The 21,340-nt window shown below is 38.3% G+C and overlaps 1 protein-coding gene across 2 annotated transcripts in view; it reads left to right on the forward strand.

The window, feature by feature from the left end:
- Window positions 1-21,340, forward strand: part of SUMF1 (sulfatase modifying factor 1) — a 104,144-nt gene that overhangs the window by 73,279 nt on the left and 9,525 nt on the right. For both annotated transcript variants that reach the window (XM_017512645.1, XM_017512647.1), the window contains exon 8: window positions 18,931-18,990. In XM_017512645.1, coding sequence (XP_017368134.1) covers window positions 18,931-18,990 — 60 coding nt within the window. The remainder of the gene's footprint in view (window positions 1-18,930; window positions 18,991-21,340) is intronic.

The following is a 21,340-nucleotide window of genomic DNA, read 5'->3' on the forward strand; positions in this document are numbered from 1 at the left end:
TTCTACCATTATATAGGTCAGATAATTAACCAATTTCCTGGGGCATCACTCTTCCTTCTATTCTCTCTCCTTCCTGTTTGGCAGTGGGGAGGGAGGCTGTAAAACTTGAAGCCCTTGCGTGAGGCACCTCAAAGAAGATTGTAGGTGCTTATCTCACACCTCAGCAAGAAACTATGGAAAGTTTCCTGGATAAAGCGAAAGAATTTGGGATGGAGAAGCTCTAAGAAGGAAGGATTTGGACATGTGTCCACCAGCTCACATTGAATGGTGGGGAAGGAAGGACCTTATAAGATCTCTAGAGGAGCACAAATGAGGGAACTCAGGTCGGGAGGGAAGGGACAGGCCGAGACTAGATGCTGGTTCTCCCAACCACGTTGCGCGTTGGATCCCCTGGTGACGCCTCCTGCCTGGGCTCATCCTGTGGAGTGTGCAGATTTTTTAGCAGATACTTTCTACTTGCAATCTCTTGTAAGACTTTTTATTGTGTGCTTTTATGGCCTTGTCAAACTTTTGAACTATGGAGAGGTTTGTGTGTCTGAAACTGTAATAGTTGAATGATTTATTTGAAAAATGTGATAGTCTGTGACTTAGCTCAGAAGGGGCACATGGCAGAATGACTGAGCATGAGGCTAAAGCTAGACGTCCTGGCCTTCAGCCTGGCTCCACGCTTACTGGCTGAGTGACCTTGGGCACACTATTCAACTTCTCTGTTCCTTAGTTCTTTTTCTGTAAAATAAGGCTAATGACTGTGCGTCCAAACATTCCTGGTTTATATATGTGCCTGGTACAAGTGTCGATAGTACTACCTTTCAATCTCTAAAATATCCTTATTTGGATGAGAATCTCCATCAAAAATTTGTTGGGAAGACTGAAAATATAGAAAACAATACCCAGTTGTAAGGTGCTCAGTAAATATTAGCTGCTATTGTTTATTTATATGCTATTTGTTTTACATGTAGATTGGTATTTTAAATATCTGATTTCATGTATTACTCCAGGAGCAAGAATTGTTACCATAGACTTTGGGCTCTGAAAGTGATTTATTTTATTGGAAAATGAGGAGCCACCGTGGTGTGGGCAAGTGTAATACAATTTCAAGCATTCTCTTCCTTTCTAACCTGGTGTGGGTGAAACAAATAGCATGGAAGGAATGACTGTTCTCATTCATTTCACTAAAATGGTAATCACCTCACTGGCATTCTGGTTTTACAGAAAAAATACAGTGGAGGTTGTTAATTTGGTTCCTTTGTCTTACTGTGGTATTCTTTGCCATTTGATCTTTAGTTTTCTTTCTTTACCTTTCTTTGGGGTCGCCTTTTCCTCCCCTCCTGCAGGAGGGGCTAACGCTAGTTGCAGTCCCTTCTTCATTGGTCCTTGTTTCTGGGGCCAAATAAACATAATTCAGAAAGCTTTATTTGAAGTAATTGTTTCATCTGCTCACTCTTAAAATCTTTTCTTCATGTTAGACATTAAGTTAAAAATATAAATTATTGGCATTTTGACTTTATTTTTCATAAATATGTACCTTGGGTAGAGATGTTGCTGAACGTAGAAGATACTTGATCTGGTTAGGTACAGGGGTGGGGTAAGCCTGCAGGTGCCCTGGTGGTATGAACTTTGACTCCTGGTTGTCTCACTTGCTAGCTGTATAATCTTGGTGTTGCTATTTATTTCATCTTTCTGAGCTTCAGTATTCTTCAACCTTAAAATGAAAAGAATGATACTTCCTGCTTTCCAGGGTGATTATGAGGATGAAATGCAATGATAAGAATTAGTATACTCTTAGCAAGTAGATGGTATGGTAATTAACAGCATCGTCAGTCATTTTAAATTCTAGATATTTGAAAGCAAAGAGTTCCTTTTCTAAAGATGGTTGAGGTGATTGAAAGAGACTTCTTTTGGAGGCAGATGAACAGAGGCTGTGTCTCTGAGGATAAAAATGTTTCGATGCCGGTTTCATACAGGAGAAGCTAGTGCTCTTCACCACGGAGCTAAATACACACCTGCCAAGGATCTGGAAAACTAAAGGAGGGCATAGGGTCTGTGAGAAGCATCTGCAGCCCTGCCTGAAGCCCTTGTATCAGTTTTCTGAGAATAAAAACACTGTGGCTATTGCTACTCTTCTGTCTTCCAGATTACTCAGTAAATGTCTTTTGTAGCACATCCTAACCAGAAACATAAAGGGAAGAGAATTCTGGGAAATGAGGTTCAGTCTAGCCAAGGTGACACATTACATGTTAACAATTATCCAATCTAGTTTAATCTAACACTTTGAATTATTTTAAAACCAACCCCAAATACTATATACTTTTTTTCCCAAAAAACTTCAGTATGTGGCTGGGTGCTATGGCTCATGCCTATAATTCCAGCTCTCTGGGAAGCTGAGATGGGAGGATCACTTGAGCCCAGGACTTTGAGGCCAGCCTGGACAACATAGTGAAACGCTGTCTTTACCCAAAAATTTAAAATGGTGCATATGTCTGTGGTCCCAGCGAGCTACTCAGGAGGCTAAGGTGGTAGGATTGCTTGAGCCCAGGAAATTGAGGCTGTAGTGAGTCATGATCACACCACTGCACTCCACCCTGGGTAACAGAATGAGAGACCCTGTCTCAAAACGCACAGAAAAGCACTTCAGTATGTGACTATAAAAGCTAAACACTCTTTTTAGAAAATAATAATAATAATAATAAAAACAAAATTATAGTGGCATTATCAAATCTCAAAAAAAAAAAAACTAAAAATAATTCCTGAATATTATCAAATACATAGTCAGCATTCACATTGCCTTTATTATCTCATGAACGTTTTTCTGTAATTGGCTTGTTGAGAATCAGGATCCTAATGAGTTCCATTCCTGTTAGGATCCTAATTACATTTGGTTTGGTTCTTATTTTGGTAATTGCAGTGTAAGAGGTCAAGTGATTCACTAATACAGAAAACAAGTACAAAACTAAACAAAATTGTAGAGAAAAAAACCACATATGCACAACCATTGGAAACTGGAAATCCACCAAAGGGAGGTGAAAAATTGAGAAGTGTTGATTCTTGAGAAACTTCTATGGCTTTGGGCAAGAATTGATGAGAATATGTGGCATTCTTGCTTGGAACTGATTGCATATCCTCTTCCTGTCACAATCTATCATTAAAACAAAAAACAAACAGGCCAAGCATGGTGGCTCACTTCTGTAATGCCAGTGCTTTGGGAGGCTGAGGTGGGATGCTCACTTGAGTCCAGAAATTCAAGACCAGCATGGTCAATATAGTGAGATGTTGTCTCTACAAAAAAATTAAAAATTAGCTGAGTGTGGTGGCATATGTCTGTGGTCCCGGCCTCTCAGGAGCCCGAGGTGGGAGGATCACTTGAGCCCAGGAGGTCAAGACTGCAGTGAGCTGTGATTGTACCACTGCATTGCGGCCTGGGTGACAGAGGGAGACCCTGTCTCCAAAAATAAAAAATATAACTGCCATTTCCAGACTGGTGACGAAAACCAAAGGCTTGTAGCCAAAGACTGGCTTGATTCAGGGTAGAGGGTGGGGGCACTGAAAGCCTGTGGCTTTGTCAGCTAAAAAAGCAGACTCATGTTAGAATATTTTGGGAAATCCTGCAGCATGACTAGCCCACAGTAGCAGTTGTGATTTGGGATGGGTGGTAGACCAGCCAGAAATTTAACAGGGAGATCGTGCAAGTGAGAGAGACATTAAAGGTGTGAAATAAGCTTTTCTAGGCTTTCTGGGAAACTAAACATAAGTGGGGAAGACCCAAGAAAGCCCAGCAAAAAGTAAAAGCCAGAGAGACTTGAGATGACTGCCACTTTGAATGCTGTTCCTCAATCCATACACTTTGGTTGGTGAAGGGTGGAAGCCCAATGGGTTCAAGATGTCTGAGATAGCCTCTGTCTAGATTATTGGTCAGCTGTTCAAGTATGCAACACAAATATGACCTCAATAGAATTGAACAACAATCTGAACAGAGACGTCAGTGGGTACAGACCATGGGGAATGAGATTCTGCAGTTTATATTCAGGTAAGTTACCAAAACAAAACAAAAACCTTCAGAAAAATAGAGTAATCAAGAGTTGCTGTTATGTATGTATGTGTGCGCTCTCTCTCTCTCTCTCTCTCTCTCTATATATATATATATATATATATATGTATATACACATATATCTGAACATAAAAACATTTAAGATTATATGTGCAATATTAAATTATATGTATATTATATATATATAATCTTAAATGTTCAGTTTTCAGCTAAAATGTAATAAACATGCAGACTAACAAGAAAGTATGACCCATACTAAAGAATAGGAGTGTTTAAATTGAAGCTGACTCAGTAGGTCCAAATGCTAGATTTAACAAAGACTTCGAAATAGCTATTATGATTATATATAAAGAACTAAAGGAAAGTATATTCGAAGAGTTGCTATAAAATATGCCAACTGTGAGTCAATAAATAGAGAATCAAATGGAAATTATAAAAGAGAACTAAGCAGAATTTCTGGAATTGAAAATTATACTACTAACTGAAATGAAAAATTCCTTAGTTGAACTCAAGAGCACATTAGAAATGGTAGAAGAAAGGTTCAGTGATCCTGAAGGTAGATCAAGAGAAAGTAACCAGGACCAGTGCAGTGGCTCACACATATAATCCTAGCATTTTGGGAGGCTGAGACAAGTGGATTGCTTGAGCCCAGGAGTTTGAGACCAGCCTACGCAATATGGAAAAACCACATCTCTACAAAAAGTAAAAAAATTAGCCAGGTGTGGTGGTGCACACCTGTAATCTTGAGAGGCTGAGGTGGCAGGATCATCTGCACCTAGGTAGGTTGAGGCTGCAGTGAACCGAGATCACACCACTGCACTCCAGCCTGTGTGACAGAGCAAGACCTTGTCTCAAAAAAACAAAAAAATGAATTAATCTAAACCAAAGAGCAGAGAGGGCTGGGCATGGTGGCTCATGCCTGTAATCCCAATACTTTTGGAAACTATGGCAGGTAGGTCACTGGAGGCCAGGAGTTCGAGATCAGCCTGGGCAACATGGCGAAACCTGTATCTACAGAAATTTAAAAAATTAGGTGTCATTCTATGCACCTGTAATTCCAGCTACTCAGGAGGGTTAGGTGGAAAGATTCCCCGGGCCCAGAAGTTGAGGCTGCAGTGAGCCAAGATCATGCCACTGCACTCCAGCCTGGGTGACAGAGTGAGATCCTGTCTCAAAATAAATAAATACATAAAAATTTAAAAAGCAGAAAAAAATTCAGAGAAAATTCAACAGAGCCCTGTGCAACAACATCACGTGTCCCAACATAATTTTAGCACAGGTGCAATGGGAATCTCAAATGGAGAGGAGCAAAAGGGACAAAAAAGTTTAAAGAAAATCTGAAAACTTCCCAAATTTGAGGAAGATTATCTGTAGGTCCAAGAAGCTCAGTGAACTTCAATTAGGATAAACCACAAAAAGAAACACACCTAGACAAATCATATTCTCACTGTTGAAAGACAAAATCTTGAATATAACAAGAGGAAAACAATTCATAACATACAGGACAACAATAATGTGATTAATGGCTGATTTCTGATCAGAAACAATGGAGACCAGAGAATGGTGGTGTGACACAGAGAGCAGAAAGGGAAAAACAAACAAACTTCTTAACTAAGAATTCTACATCCAGGAGAATAATTCTTCAATACTGAAGGTGAAGGAGGTTTGACTCATGGTTCTAGAAGGATGGAGTAGATGTACATTTTCCTAAATACAACTAAAATTCTGGACACTGCACGTAAAAGAAATATAAAAAGACCATGGAAAGTTAAAAGAAATCACAGTGTCTGAAGACCTCAGAATCCTAGAAATGACATTATGGTGAACCCAGCAGTTCCAGATCAGCCTGGGCAACATGGCAAAACCTGGTCTCTACAAAAAATACAAAAATTAGCCAGATATCATGGTATGTGCCTATAGTCCCAGCTACTCAGAAGACTTAGGTGGAAATATTCCCTGGACTCAGGAAGTCGAGGCTGCAGTGAGCCAAGATCAGGCCACTGCACTCCAGCCTGGGTGAAAGTGTGAGACCCTGTCTCATATATTTCCTTTTTGCCCCGTAAATCCCAGACTTGGAGCTAAAGAAGCAAGTAACTCAGAAATGCTAACAGGTGCAGACAAAGTCTCAACAAAAGCCTGCTCTCTCTAGCCAAAGGAGCAAGTAGGAAACAGGGAGGCTAACAATACAGAAAGCTTTTAGACAGTAACTACTTTGTCTAAACACCAATAGAAAAAACTGCCCAGCAAAGGGTGAGTGGGGAGCCCAAACTTGTATCCTCATGAGGCTGCATTTAGGAACCAGAGAAGGCCAAGTAGGTAGCCAGGTCTTTCATATTATCTAGTAGTAAAGTGGTTACCCCTACCTTGCTGTAACAACAAGGTGGGGAACCAAAACTTCCACCCCATCTAGTAGTAATGAGGGGTCCCTTCTGAGCTGTTAATGGAAGCTGAGCAGGGAACCTGAACTTCTACTTCTGCCTGGCAGTAACAGGATCACACCCCCTCTCTTCCCCTGCCAGGGTGGTATTGGAGAAAGCCAGCTAAAACAGGGTATTTAAATAAGATCCAGAATCTTGTAACATAATAAGAACATGTCAGGGTTTAAGTTGAAAAGTCACTTGCCATTCCAAGAACCAGGAAGATATCAAAGTAAATTTAAATAGACAGCAGATGCCCACACTGAGATGACAGAGATGTTAGACTTAACCATCAAAGATTTTAAAGAAGCCATGGGGAAAAAAAAGAAATCAGTGAGCAACTATGATCACATATGAAACAAATGAAAAAACTGAAAACTTCAGCAAAGAAATAGAAAATATAAGAAGAACCAAATGCAAATTTTAGAACTGAAAATAGAAAAATCAAACCAAAAACCTCAGTTTATGGGCTCAACAGCAGTATGGAAGTCATAGAGGGAGAATAATCAGTAAACTGTAAACTAAAACAAAAGAAATTATCCAATTTGAACAATGGAAAGAAAATAGTAAACAAATAAAGAAATGTTGAGAGCCACTAGGATCCACATGGTTATAACAAAAGATCTTACATTTATGTATTGAGAATCCCAGAGGAGAAAAGAAAGAAGACAGCACGGAAAGGGTACTTGACAAAATAATGGCTGAAAACATCTCCAATTTGGCAAGAGACTTAAACCCACAGATTCAAGGAGCTAAGCAAACCCTAACAAGGGTAATTCCAAAGAAATCTACACAAAGACACTATTATAATTAAACTTTTGCACACTAAAGATGAAACTTTTAAAAGCAGCCAGAAAAAATGACACCTACAGGGAAAAAAAATTTTTTTTGAATGACAGTGGGATTTCCGATTGGAGACCACGAGGGTCAGAGGAAATGGCATGATGTTTTTTAAGTGCTGAAAGAAAAGTACTGTTAACCCAGAATCCTTGTCTAATGAAGTATCTTTTTGGAATAAGGGGAAATCAAGACATTCTCAGATAAAGGCAAGCTAAGAATTTGTTGCTAGCCAGCCTATCCTAAAAGAATGGCTAAAATAATTTTCTTAAACAGAAAGAAAATGATTAAAGAAGGAACCTTTGAAAATCAGACTAGAAGAACGAACGTGGTAAGCCAAAATATGAGTATATAAAATAGGCTTTCCTTCTCTGGAGTTTTCTAAATTTTATTTGACAGTTGAAACAAATTATAACATTGATATGGCTCTAAATGTATTTAGAGGAAATATTTAATACGATTATATTATAAACAAGGGGAGCTAAAGGGATTTAAAGAGAGTTATGGTTTTGATATTTCACTGGAACTGTTAAAATGATGAGTAGACTGATAAATTTATGACTATACATACACACATGAGTAGAGTGATATGTTTATGAATATAAACACAACTTTTAGCATCCACTAAAGAAGCTACACAAAGAGGTACACTCAAAAGCACAGTAGGTAAATAAAAGTGGAAATTCTTTTTTAAAAGTTTGGGTAACCCACAGGAAGTCAGAAAAAGTAAAACAGACAAAAAAAGAAAAAAAAAAACAAAGAGAACAGACAGAAAACAAAAAATAAAATGGCAGTCTTAAGTCATGACATATCAATAATTATATTAAAAGTACATGGCTTAAATATATCAATTAAAAACACAGATTGGCTTAGTAGATTAAAAACCAACCCAATTACCTGCTATCTACAAGAAACTTCAAATATAATGATATAAGCAAGTTGACAACAGAATGATTGAAAAGGATATATTATGTAAACATTAATCAAAGAAGAGTCAGAGTGGCTATATTCATATCATGTAAATCAGACTTCAAAGAAAATTACCAGAGTCGAGAAAGAACATATATAATGATAAAATGGTTAATCCATCAAGAGGACATAATAACACTGTGTATGCCCCAGTGAATGGAGCTGAAACATATGAGGCTAAAACTAATAAAATTGGAAGGAGAAGTAGACTAAGCCACAGTTTTAGAACCACTCGTTTCTCAATAATTGATAGTACAACTAGACAGAAGGTCAGCAAGGATTTAGAAGAACTCAACAATACCATCAACCAAAGGATCTGATCAAGATTTCTAGCACAGTCTGTCCTATAACAGCAGAATACCCTTTTTTTTTCAGGTACACATGGAACATATACCAAGACAAACCATATCCTGTGCCATCAGATGAACCTCGACTAATTTTAAAAAATTTAAAAATTAGTCGAGGTTCATCTGATGGCACAGGATATGGTGACATACAGAATGTGTTCTCTAACCACAATAGAATCAAACTAGAAATCAGTAACAGAAATATAATAGGAAAATCCCTGAACACATGGAAACTGTAAAACATGCTTCTAAATAATCTTTAGGTCACAGGGGAAGTCCGAAGGTGAATCAAACAATGCACTGAACTGAATGAAAATGAAACTTCACAATTTGTGGGATATAGTGAAAGCAGTACTAAGAGGGAACTTTACAGAATTGCATGTGTACATTAGAGAAGAGAAAAAGTTCAAAATCAATATGTTTTAACTCAAGAACCCAGCAAAAAGGAAACCAAACCCAAAGCAAGCAAAAGGAAGGAAATAATAAAGACAGAAATCAATGAAATAGAAAACAGAAAAACACCTAGAAAAACACATAGAGAAAAATCAGTGAAATGAAGAGCTGGCTCTTTGAAAAGATTTATAAAATTGACAGACCTCTAGCAAGACTGACAAAGCAAAAAGAAAATACCCAAATTACTAATATAAGAAATGAAACAGGATATCAATACAAACTCTGTAGACATCAAAAGGATAATGAGGGAATACGGTGAACATCCATATACACATAAATGTGACCACTTAGATGAGGAACAGCACTTCCTCAAAAAATTCAAACTGTCACAGTTGACCCAGTATTAAATAGGTAATTTGAATAGTCCTATAACTATTAAGGAAATAGAATTAGAAATTTTTAAAACTTCTCAAGAAACAAATCTCCAGGCCCAAATGGATTCATTGAAGAATTTTACTAGACATTTAAAGAAGAATCAACACCAGTTCTACACAATTTCTTATAGAAAATGGAAAGAAGGAAACACTTTCTAATCATTTTATAAAATTGGTACTGCCTTGATCCCCAAACCCAAAGCAGTAAATAAAGATTCCTGCAGGTGAACATCCCTCATAAACATAGACAGAAAAATTCCCAACAAAATGTTAGCAAATAGAATTCATCAGTATATTTTTTAAAACATGATAATTGAGGTTTATTCCAGGAGTGAAATCTGGTTAAATATTTAAAAATCAGTCAATGTAATCTACCATAATAAGACGCTAAAGAAGAAGAAAATCACATGATTATATCAGTGCAGAAAAAGCATTAACAAACTTCAGCACTCATTTATGACAAAAATTCTCAGAAAAGTAGCAATACAGAGATTTTCTCAAACTTAATATTAAGAACATCTACAAAAAACTGTGTACCTGCCATTATACTTAATGGTAAAAGACCAAGTGCTGTCCCACTAATAGCAGGAAAAAGGTAAGTATGTCTGTTTCCTGAATTCTTATTCAACATAGTCCTGGGATTTCTAGCCAGTAGAATAAGGTAAGAAATGGAAATTCTTACCATTTCTTACCTTATTCTACTGGCTAGAAATTCTTACAGATCAGCGAGGAAGAAATAAAACAGTCCCTATTTGCAGATACATGAGTGTTTGTTTATATAGAAAGTCCCAAGGAAACTATCAAAATTTTCTTAAAACTAATATATCAGTTTATAAAGTTTATAAGACACAAGATAAACATACAAAAATCAAGTGTCTTTTTGTAGACTAACAACAAACATGTGGACATTGAAATTTAAAATACAGTACATTTACAGTTACCAAAACCAAATGAAGTATTTATATGTAAACCTAATAAAATGTGTATAGTACATGCATGCTAAAAGCTGTGCAATGCCAATGAAAGAAATAACTGAATAAATGAATAGACAATGCTCATGAATTGGAAAATTCAGCCTAGTAAAGATGTCAGTTTTCCCCCCATTTGTTTAATGTAATTCCTATCAAAATGCCAGCAATATTTTGTATAGATATTGACATGATTATTATGAAATATATATGGAAAGGCAAAGTAACTAGAATTGCTAAAACAATTTTGGGAAATAATAATGTGAAAGGCACCAATCTACCCAATTTGAAGACTAACTAAATAGCTATAGTAATCAAGACTGTTTGATGTAGGTGGAGGGATATGCTTATAGATCAGTGGAACAAAATAAAGAATCCAGAAATAGACCCACGCATATATGATGCCCAACTGAGTTTTGACAAAGTTGCCAAAGCAATTCAATGAAGGAAAGAAAGCCTTATCAACATATGGTGCTGGAGCAATTGGACATCCGTAGGCAGGAAATGAACCTCTACCTTAGTCTCACACCTTACACAAAAATTAACTCAAAATGAATCACAGGAGTTAAAATTTAAACTAAAAAACTCTAAAACCTTTACGTAAAGCACAGGAAAAAACCTGGGATCTAGGGCTGGGCAAAGATGTATAGACTTGACACCAAAAAGCTTGATCACCCACACATGGAAAAATAAATAAGTTGGACTTTATAAAAATTAGAACTTTTTTTCTGTGAAAGATCCCATTAAGAGCTACAGAGTGGGAGAAATTGTTTGCAACCCATATATCTGACAAAAGCCACTTATATTTACAATATAAAAAAAATTCAACACCGCTAAAAAAACAAACAATCCAATTAGAACATAAGCAAAAGATGTGAAGAGATACTTCACAGAAGAAAATACACAGATGGCATCTGAGCACATGAAAAGACGCTCAACATATTAGCCACTGGAGAAACCTGTCAGAATGGCTAAAATTAAAAAATAGCAACTGGCTAGAATACAGAGAAATTGGATCATTTATACATTGCTGATATGTGACAGAGTGCAGCCATTCTAGAAAACAGTTTGACATTTTCTTTAAAAACTAAACGTTTGGATGGGCACAATAGCTTACTCCTGTAATCCTAGCACTTTGGGAAGCCAAGGTGGGCTGATCACATGAGGTCAGGAGTTTGAGGCCAGCCTGACTAACATGGGGAAACCCCATCTCTACTAAAAATTCAGAAATTAGCTGGGCCTGGTGGTGCGTGCCTGTAATCCCAGCTACTTGGGAGGCTGAGGCAGGAGAATGGCTTGAACCCGGGAAGTGGAGGTTGCAATGAGCCAAGATTGCACCACTGCACTTGAGCCTGGGCAACAGAGTGAGAGACTCTGTCTAAAACAATAACAACAACAACAACAAACAAATAAACATCGACCACTATATGACACAACAATTACCCTCGGCATTGATTCCAAAGGGATGAAAACTTATGTTCATACAAAAACTTGTACATGACTGTTTATAGCATCTTTGTTCATAATAGCCAAAAACTGGAAACAGCCCAGATGTCCTTCAGTGGGTGAGTATTTAAACAGACTAATACATCCACACCATGGAATACTACTCAATAGTAATAAGGGATAGACTGTTGGTACACACAGCAATCTGGACGAATCTCCAGAGAATTATGCTGAGTGAGAAAAAAAGCTAGTTCCAAAAGTTTACATACTGTATGATTCCATTTATGATAATATAACATTCTTGAAATGCTAAAATTATAGGAATGGGAAGGAGTTAGTGTTTTCCAGAGGTAAAGAAGGGGTCGGGGGATGGGAAGGAAGTGGTCATAACTATAAAAGGGCAACATAAAGGATACTTGTGAGGGAAATGTTCTGTGTCTTGACTGTGTCAATGTCAACATCCTGGTTGAGATACAGTACAGAGTTTTGGAAGATGTTGCCATTGGGGAAAACGATGTACAGTACACCGATTTCTGTGACCTTTTACAGCTTCATAGGAATCAGCAATTACCCATAACAAAGATTTACATTTTTTTAAATGAAGGAGAAATAAAGTCATTGCAGATTAACAAAGACAGTGAAGCTGCTAGCAGATCTGCCATACTAAGAAATGCTAAGCAGTTTTTCTAGAGTGAAAGGGAATGGTACTAGGTGATACCTCAGTTAGATACTGGCAGAACTGACAAGTAGGAAATATGGTAAATAGGTAAGTAGAAAAGACTGTATTTATATTTTCACTTAATTCTTTTTAAAAACATAAGATTGTTTAAGGCAATAATGGTCACACCGTGTTGTTACATTTTTCATATATATAACTATATGACAGTAATACTATGCATTTTGTTTGGTTGATATGCCTTCATCAAGGCTATGAAGAGTCTAAAATGTTATCCTGTTTGCAAGCTCATGAGATAGGCCACTACAGTGTCATGGATGCTGGCAGAAGACATGAAGTTTCTGTGTCAGAGTTACAGGATTTTTCTCATCACAGCACAGCAAGCCACATGCACTTCATGTTCACATTGCTTCCCCTTCTCCCCCAAGTCGCATAAGGATGACACAGTAGGTCTTTGTCACAGCCGGGGGATCCTGAGCTTAGACTTCCAGTCTTAAAAAGAGGTTTATAATAAACATACCCAACCTTTGACATTATTGTTCTGGCCAGGAAACAAATCTGCCCTCTGTCATCTTCTGAGACTGTTTGTTACACAAACTTCCTTCAAAAGATAATCCAGGACAAAAACTGCCACAAGGCATATAGAATTGTCCCCTGCCACCACCATGACCAGGGAATATTTTAAGTCTCTCAATTTATAATGTCTCCTTTCTTTTTCCTCCCTTGCTATTTATTTGTTGAAAACATGTCTGATCTGCCTTTGTTTTTTGTTTTGTTTTGTTTTGTTTTGTTTTGAGATGAAGTCTTGCTCTGTTGCCCAGGCTGGAGTGCAGTGGTGCAATCTTGGCTCTGTAGCCTCTGCCTCCTGGGTTCAAGCAGTTCTCCTGCCTCAGCCTCCCCAGTAGCTGGGATTACAGGTGTGTACTACCACGACTGGCTAATTTTTATATTTTTAGTAGAGACAGGGTTTCACCATGTTGGCCAGGATGGTCTTAAACTCCTAACCTCCAGTGATCTGCCTGCCTTGGCCTCTCAAAGTGCTGGGATTATAGGCATGAGCCACTGCGCCCAGCCCTGATCTCTTTTTAAAAGAATTTCCCACGGTCTGGGTTTTGTTCATTGCATCTTTGTGGAATCATTTTAGTATATTCTATCCCCTGTATTTCCTACAGTCTTTTATTTAGATTTAAAATCTTGATTATATTTAGGCTTTAGGTAGGGTGTGTGTGTGTGTGTGTGTGTGTGTGTGTGTGTGTGTGTGTGTGTCTGGCTAATTTTTGTATTTTTTGTAGAGATGAGGCTTCACCATGTTGTGCAGGCTGCTCTTCAACTCCTGGACTCAAGCAATCTTCCCACATTGGCCTCCAAAGTGCTGGGATTACAGGCGTGAGCCACTGCACCTGGCCAAGATTTTTGAAATAGTGATATTTAAGTGATATTCTATTACTCCTTCTACATTAATTATCTGGAATTCCTCTATAAAGAATATTCACTCAGGCATAGTTTTTGTAAGGGTCAGAATAAATGCTTGATGCTGTTATTTTCTTAGTAAAAATGATAGTAAAGTATACACATACAGAAGTGCCTCATTCTTTTTAATGGATGCTTAGCATTTCATGCTATGCATTATGTCTAATAACATGTTTATTATTTGTTTTAAATGTTTTTCTTTCCATTGGTTATTGGGAAATAGGTGGTGTTTGGTTACATGAGTAAGTTATTTGGTGGTGATCTGTGGGATTCTGGTGCACCCTATTTGTAGTCTTTTATCCCTCATCCCCTTCCCATCCTTTCCCCCTGAGTCTCCAAAGTCCATTGTGCCGTTCTTATGCCTTTGCATCCTCATGGCTTAGCTCCTACTTATGAGTGAAAACATATGATGTTTGGTTTTCCATTCCTGAGTTACTTCACTTAGAATAATAGTCTTCAGTCCCATCCAGGTTGCTAATAGTGCCTTTTGACTGCTGAGTGATGGAAATTTGTCACATCTCCGTCCCTTCTGTTGCTTTCCTTGTCAATGTATTGGGCATGACAAGGAGGGAAAGGGAAGTGTCTCTTGACTACGCAGAGTGCAGTCGTGGTGCTGTGAAAAATGTCCTGGCAGCCCTGAGCAGGCTGGTCACCCCTCTTCCTTACAGACTCATTCCTCCTCCAGACAAGCCAGTCTCACTGGTACGTGGTTTGTGGCATCTGCAGTGGATTCGTTTCATTGTTAAAGACTTTCATGTCTTCCCAGGTGTTTAAAACGGGTAGATTTCTCTGCACCAACACCGAGTGTTGCTTCTTTATCCTTTTTCCCGAGAACCTTGCCTGTACCTTGGCCTTTTGAGGTTATTGGGAGTGACGTGTAGAAACCTGTGTGCTTTGCTCTTCCTTGCAACCATGCAAGCATTAGAAACGTGTTAATATTTCGGTGTCTGTGGGACTAGAACAGTTATGGGCAATAGTACCTTTGGAGACAGCATTCATGGTGGTACCTATCTGGTTATAGGCAGAGTCCGTATGTTCCATGTGTTTTTCCACCGAAACTTTTTTTTTTCTTTCCAACTTTTAAGTGCAAAGGGTGCATGTGCAGGTTTGTTACATGGGTAAATTGTGTGCTCTGGGGTTTGGTGTACAGATAATTTTGTCACCCAGGTAATCAGCCTAATACTCAGTAGGTAGTTTTTCAGCCCTCCTCCTCCTCCCACCCTCCACCCTCAAATAGGCCCCAGTGTCTATTGTTCTCTTCTTTGTGTCCATGTGTACTCAATGTTTAGCTCCCATTTATAAGTGAGAACATGCAGTATTTGGTTTTCTGCTCTTGCATTAATTCACATGGAATAATAATGGCCTCCAGCTCCGTCCATGTTGCTGCAGAGAACATGATTTGTTGTATATGTATCACATTTTTTTTATCCAGTTCACTGCTGATGGGTGTCTAGATTAATTCCAAATGGAGTCTTGTGCATCCCGGAAACTCTTGAGCACCGGAAGTGGAGGTGGTAGGCCCTACAGCCTCTCTTTCTGCTGAGGTATACAGGCAAACAGGTGAGGTATTTAAACGCCACCACCAATAGGCAGTTAAGTTGTTTTAACTTGCAGTAATAACTTGATCATGAGACAGTGTTAATTTTGATGTATTAATGTTTTCTTTCACAAACTGGAATGGAGACACCCCTCTTCCCCAACTCTCTGGATTAGTCTACTAAGGATGCATAACAACCTACCACACACTTAATGTCTTCAAACAACAAAAATTTTTCCTCTCACAGTTCTGGAGGCTAGCAGTCTGAAATTAAGGTGCCGTCTGGGGCACACCCCATCTGGAGTCTCCAAGGGAGGATCGTTCCTGGTGGCTTCTGGGAATCCTTTGCATTCCTTGGCTTGTAGCTGCCTCACTCCAGTCCCTGCCGCCATCACCCCATGTACAACTCATTGTTTCTCTGTGCATCTTCTCATCGTCTTACAGGGACACCAGTCATTGGATTTAGAGCCCACCCTAATCCAATATGGCTTTATATTAATTACAAAAATTACAAATCTGCAAAGTTCCTATTTTGAATCAGGTCAGACACGGGGGCTGTGAGCGAACATGAATTTTGGGAACACTCTTCAACCCACTATACCCTCCTAGTCATTTTTCTGTTTTTTGGCAAAGTGGCAAACACTTCAAACAGTTTTAGCTAATTATCATGTTGTTTGCTAGCAAAAAAGAGTTTTATTTATAAGAGCCAGCTGAGCAGTAACGTAAATTGAGGACTGTGTTAGGGGCTACAGTTTTGTCAGCCTGGGATGACTGTCATTAGTACTCGTGTCACTCTGATAAGTGTCATAGTTATTGATTGCAGACTTAGTTCATTGAAGTTGATGATGAAAGGAAACCATTTTGTTCCCATGCCTTCACACTGGCAAATCAGCTCCTTCTTGTTCCTAGATCTACTTGAGGAGTCTAAATTGCATGTTGGCAGATACTGTCAGAGACTTGAATCACAATTTAAACTGTCATTTCATATATTGTAAAGATCATGCAGAGAACCACCTAAAGCAGTGTAATGCAAGAATTGTCAAGCAAGAAACAGTATAGGAGAGGATGGCCGTTGTATGAGGGAGTTCCACAGTTAGAAATGCTTTCATTGATGCTACTGTGAATCCTTGGTAATCGTCTTTTATAGAATGATAAACTCACTCAGAATGTTTGTCAGATTCTAGATATTCCTGGGGAGAATACTGCTTTTGGCCATTATTTTGACGTGCAGCTTTTCACATTTGCAGTGTGCCTGTTTATAATTGATAGAAGTTTATTAATGTAACATTAAGCATTTAAGGCTTTGGAAATATTGTAGCCCTGCAGATGAAGGAGGAATAGCCAATGGCTTTGTGATAGTTTCTAAGCACAGACAGTCCCCTACTTACAATGGTTTGACTTAAGATTTTTTTGAGTTTACAGCTGTGCAAAAGTGATATGCCTTCGGGAGAAACTGTGCTTTTAAGTAAAACCATTCTGTTTTCCACTTTCAGTTCAGTATTAATTTACATGATATATTCAACACTTTATTGTAAAACAGGCCTTGTGTTACACGATTTGCCCAATTACAGACTAACGTATGTGTGCTGAACATATTTAAGGTAGGCTAGGCTAAGCTGTGATGTTGGGTAGGTTAGGTGTTTTAAATGTTCGACTTACAATGGATTCATCAGGACAAGACCTAATCCCATGCTAAGGAGCATCTGTACCTGGAAATGCTTAGAAGTTAATGTGCACTTCTGCCCACATGGTTTACATTTGCAAGAAAGTGCATTAGCCGTGCTTGGAGAAAATGTGGTTCTTTTAATTTCTGCCACTTAAGTAAGGGTCCTTGAAATAGGTGGTTCACAGGAAAAGGAAAAAGTAAGATAGGAGCAGCGTGGTCCCAGCTTCTCACATTTTCGAATAAGCAAATAGTAGACAGTTGTGTGATTAGTTGTCTTTTTGAACAACAAAAAAAAGGGAGATAAATCCCTATGCCCACAGACTCCCCTGTTATGGTTCTGGCTTATTAAAGCCTATTGGCACCTCTCAGATGCTCTGTATAGCTTACCTGATGTTGAGGCTTTTATCTTGGCACCCGATGCTTTAGGATTTTTGTTTCCTTTAAACTTTTATCTGAAGCCCTCCCTAGAAAAAGCTCTTGCCATTATACTGGCTCTGTGTAGATCTTAATTCTCATTACAGTGGTAGTCATTGCTCTTTCCTGCCTTCTTTTCTGCCTGATTTCCTACAGTTCTGGTCTCTAAGTGGGAGCACAGTGGAGTGCCTCCGAGTATGGACTCTAGAGCAAGGCTGCCTGGCTGTGGCAATTACTTTGCCAATTACTTAATCTACCTCCAAGGTTGGGTGGAGAATACCTGAGTTAATATTTGTAAAGTACTCAAACTGTGCCTGGTTCATAGTAAGCACTATGTGTCTTTTTTTTTTTTTTTTTTTTTTTTTTTTAAGATAAACCATGTTTTTTATCTTGGTGGTGATAGCAGTTACATGATTATATATGTTTGTCAAAACTCATTGGAACTGTGCACTTAAAAAGATGGGATTTTACTGTATATTATTATATATCAATAAACCACATCTAATTTTTTTAAAAAGGCTAACAAGCAGACTCTTTCATTCAATCAGCAAAGTCTTTATTAAGTGTTACACAGTGGGATTATAAAAACGTATAATTCTGGCCTGCTGTGGTGGTGCATTCCTGTAATCCCAGCACTTTGGAAGGCTGAGGTGGTAGGGTCACTTGAACCCAGTAGTTCGAGACTAGCCTGGGCAGTATAGTGAGACCCGGCCTCTATAAATAATAATTTTTGAAGGTTACCTTGAGTGTGGTGGTTCATGCCTGTGGGTTACTTGGGAGGCTAAGGAGGGAGGATTGCTTGAGACCAGGTGGTCAAGGCTTTAGTGAGCTATGATTATGCCACTGCACTCCAGCCTGGGTGACAGAGGGAGTCTCAAAAATTTTTTTTTATTTCCAAAAAAACCCATGTAATTTAAAGAGGCATGCCAGTGTAGATGAATAAACCGATTATAACACAGGATAAATTTGCATATTCACATGACATGGTAAGAGGTGCAACCAAGCTGCTTATTAGTCATCCTGGCAACAAATGCTGTAGAGACTTAGAGGCAGGATTGCTTCCTATCGTCACGAAGACTTTACCAAAGAGTGGGAACTTGAGGTGGGCCTTAGAGGATGGGTAGGATTTGGGGAGGTAGGCATTTGGGAGGGTCCATGAATAAAGATAGAAAGCCTAGGGGTAGAAATGCATGCGTGTGGAGGGTTTAGGCAAACATGAGAGAGCTAGCTGGATCAAAGTGGGTTCTCTCCCACTGTGTAAGGGGCAGCTTTGCTTTCTGGTCTAATGTAGCCTTTTTTCTTCATCCATAGAAAGGTCCCCCTTCTGGGAAAGACCGGGTGAAGAAAGGTGGATCCTACATGTGCCATAGGGTAAGTCATGTCACTAAACTCTGTTTTGCTGTTCTAGTTTTCATTGCAGTTTTATGGATCCACTGTAAATGATAGCCCCAAATGTCCCATTCACTTTTGCAAATGCATACCTAACCCCACTGAAACCAGAAAAAAAGGACAGTCATCTCACGTTTGGTTACATGCATGGAGAAAAGTAACACAGGTGACAGAGGTTGTAAATGACCTATTGTCAATCAAATTTCATTAAGTGAATCTTGCCCCTTTGAGAGACCTTTGTTGTCCCATGAACTACATGGGTGTGGGTGTATGTATCTTTTTCAGCATGTAAATCTGAAAGCACACCCTTAATTTATTTGAGAATCCTGTACATTTCTGGATTTTCTGTTAAGAATCAGGTGAGAGTTACCTATGGAGGACAGATTGTGATACACTCAAATGGAAGCATCCCGTTTTCTGGGTATAAAATGTGCCTCACGTAATAAGCATCATTCTCAGAGGGTGTTTCTTCTCTTTGGGCTATGATTTTGGTTTCTGAGCTGGCTTTCTTGGTCAGTTGGAGTGACTTGATGTTTCATAAATAACCTTTATAAGGAATTTGGAAATAGAATACCATCCCTTCCCTTTTTCTTTGAGTCATATATTTTTAGCATCTCCTGAACTCCAGCTTTCCATCCCTGTGCAGAGATGGCATTTTGCAGATTGTTATTGCTTCCCCTGGTAATTTATTCAGTCCAAGTGGTTAGAGACTTAAAACCACCTATAATGGCTCAAAATTAAGTTACTAATTTGATAATAATGCCATTATCAAATTTTGTCTAAAATAGTGGTTCTCAAACTTTATTGCACACTGGAATCATCTGGGATCTATATACAATACTGATGCCTGGCTTCTGATTCATTCTGATTCTGATTTCATCATTTTTCTTTGGTGTGAACTGGGCATTACTCTTTTTTTCTTTTCCTTTTTTTTTTTTTTTTTTTTTTTTTTTTTTTTTTTTTTTTTTTTTTTTTTTTTTTTTTTTTTTTTTTTTTTTTTTTTTTTTTTTTGGAGACAGAATCTTGCTCTGTTGCCAGACTGGAGTGCAGTGGCACGATCTCGGCTAACTGCAACCTCCAACTCCCTGGTTCAAGTGATTGTCCTGCCTCATCCTCCTGAATAGCTGGGATTACAGGCACATGCCACCATACCCAGATACGTTTTGTATTTTTAGTAAGAGATAGGGTTTCACCACGTTGGCCAGGATGGTCTCGAGCTCCTGACCTCGTGATCCGTCACTTCGGCCTCCAGAAGTGCTGGGATTACAGGCATGAGCCACTGTGCCTGGCCAACATTACATTTTTTAAAGTCCTCCAGGTGATAAAAACATACAGCCAAGTTTGGAAACCACTAGCCTAAAGCAAACATCTCTAAATTATATGTGTATATATATATATATATATATATATATATATATATGAATTTGTAGGCCTGTATACCTACATTGACAACAAAATGTAGACAAATTTATCTTCATAAAATTTTTTTTAATTGTTTTTTTTTTTGAGATTGGGTCTTACTCTTCACCCAGGCTGAGGTGCAGTGGCACAATCACAGCTCACTGCAGCCTTGACCTCCTGGGCTCAAGTGGTCCTCCCATCTCAGCCTCCCAAGTAGGTGGGACTGCAGACATCTGCCATCATCCCTGGCTAATTTTTAAATTTTTTGTAGAGATGGTGTATTGCCATGTTGTGTTGTCTGGTCTTGAACTTTTGGGCTTAGGAAATTCTTCCTGCCTTTTCTTCCCAAAGTGTTGGGATTACAGATATGAGACACTGTGCCCAGCCTAAAATTCTAGTTTCAATTTTAAATTAAAAGCATTGTCCCAGGTCTTCCCAATATACTTACATGTTCACGTACACATCAGAGTCTTTAATCCAAGGTCGTTTCTCTATTTGAAGTTGTTACTATGAATGTACCTGGATCTTCTTGCCAGAAAACCAGACTTCCATGAAAAACAGGTGAATCTCCCTTTGTATGATAGTATCTCAAAATCATAATTGCCACCAGTTTGTCTCTGACATATGGCACTTTGCTAAATTGAGAATCCACTTACTTTCTAAGTAATTGAGGACCAGAAGATTTTTCATCAAGAATAAATGGGGTAACAGAAGCTTATAAAAAATATTTTAAGCAAGAAAAGAACATTAACTGTCCCAGTTCCATGCATATGAATGTATCTATTTCATGTTTTATAATTTTTAGCTTATTTGTAAGCTACATTTTCATAAGCTTCCCAGTAGATTATTTAAAATATATTTTAACCTCATACATGCTTTTATTAAATACACTTACATGGTACTGATGTTTTTTTTTTTTTTTTTTTTTTTT

The sequence above is a fragment of the Cebus imitator genome, unplaced genomic scaffold (assembly GCF_001604975.1).
Source record: "Cebus imitator isolate Cc_AM_T3 unplaced genomic scaffold, Cebus_imitator-1.0 Scaffold474, whole genome shotgun sequence".
Taxonomy (NCBI): domain Eukaryota; kingdom Metazoa; phylum Chordata; class Mammalia; order Primates; family Cebidae; genus Cebus; species Cebus imitator.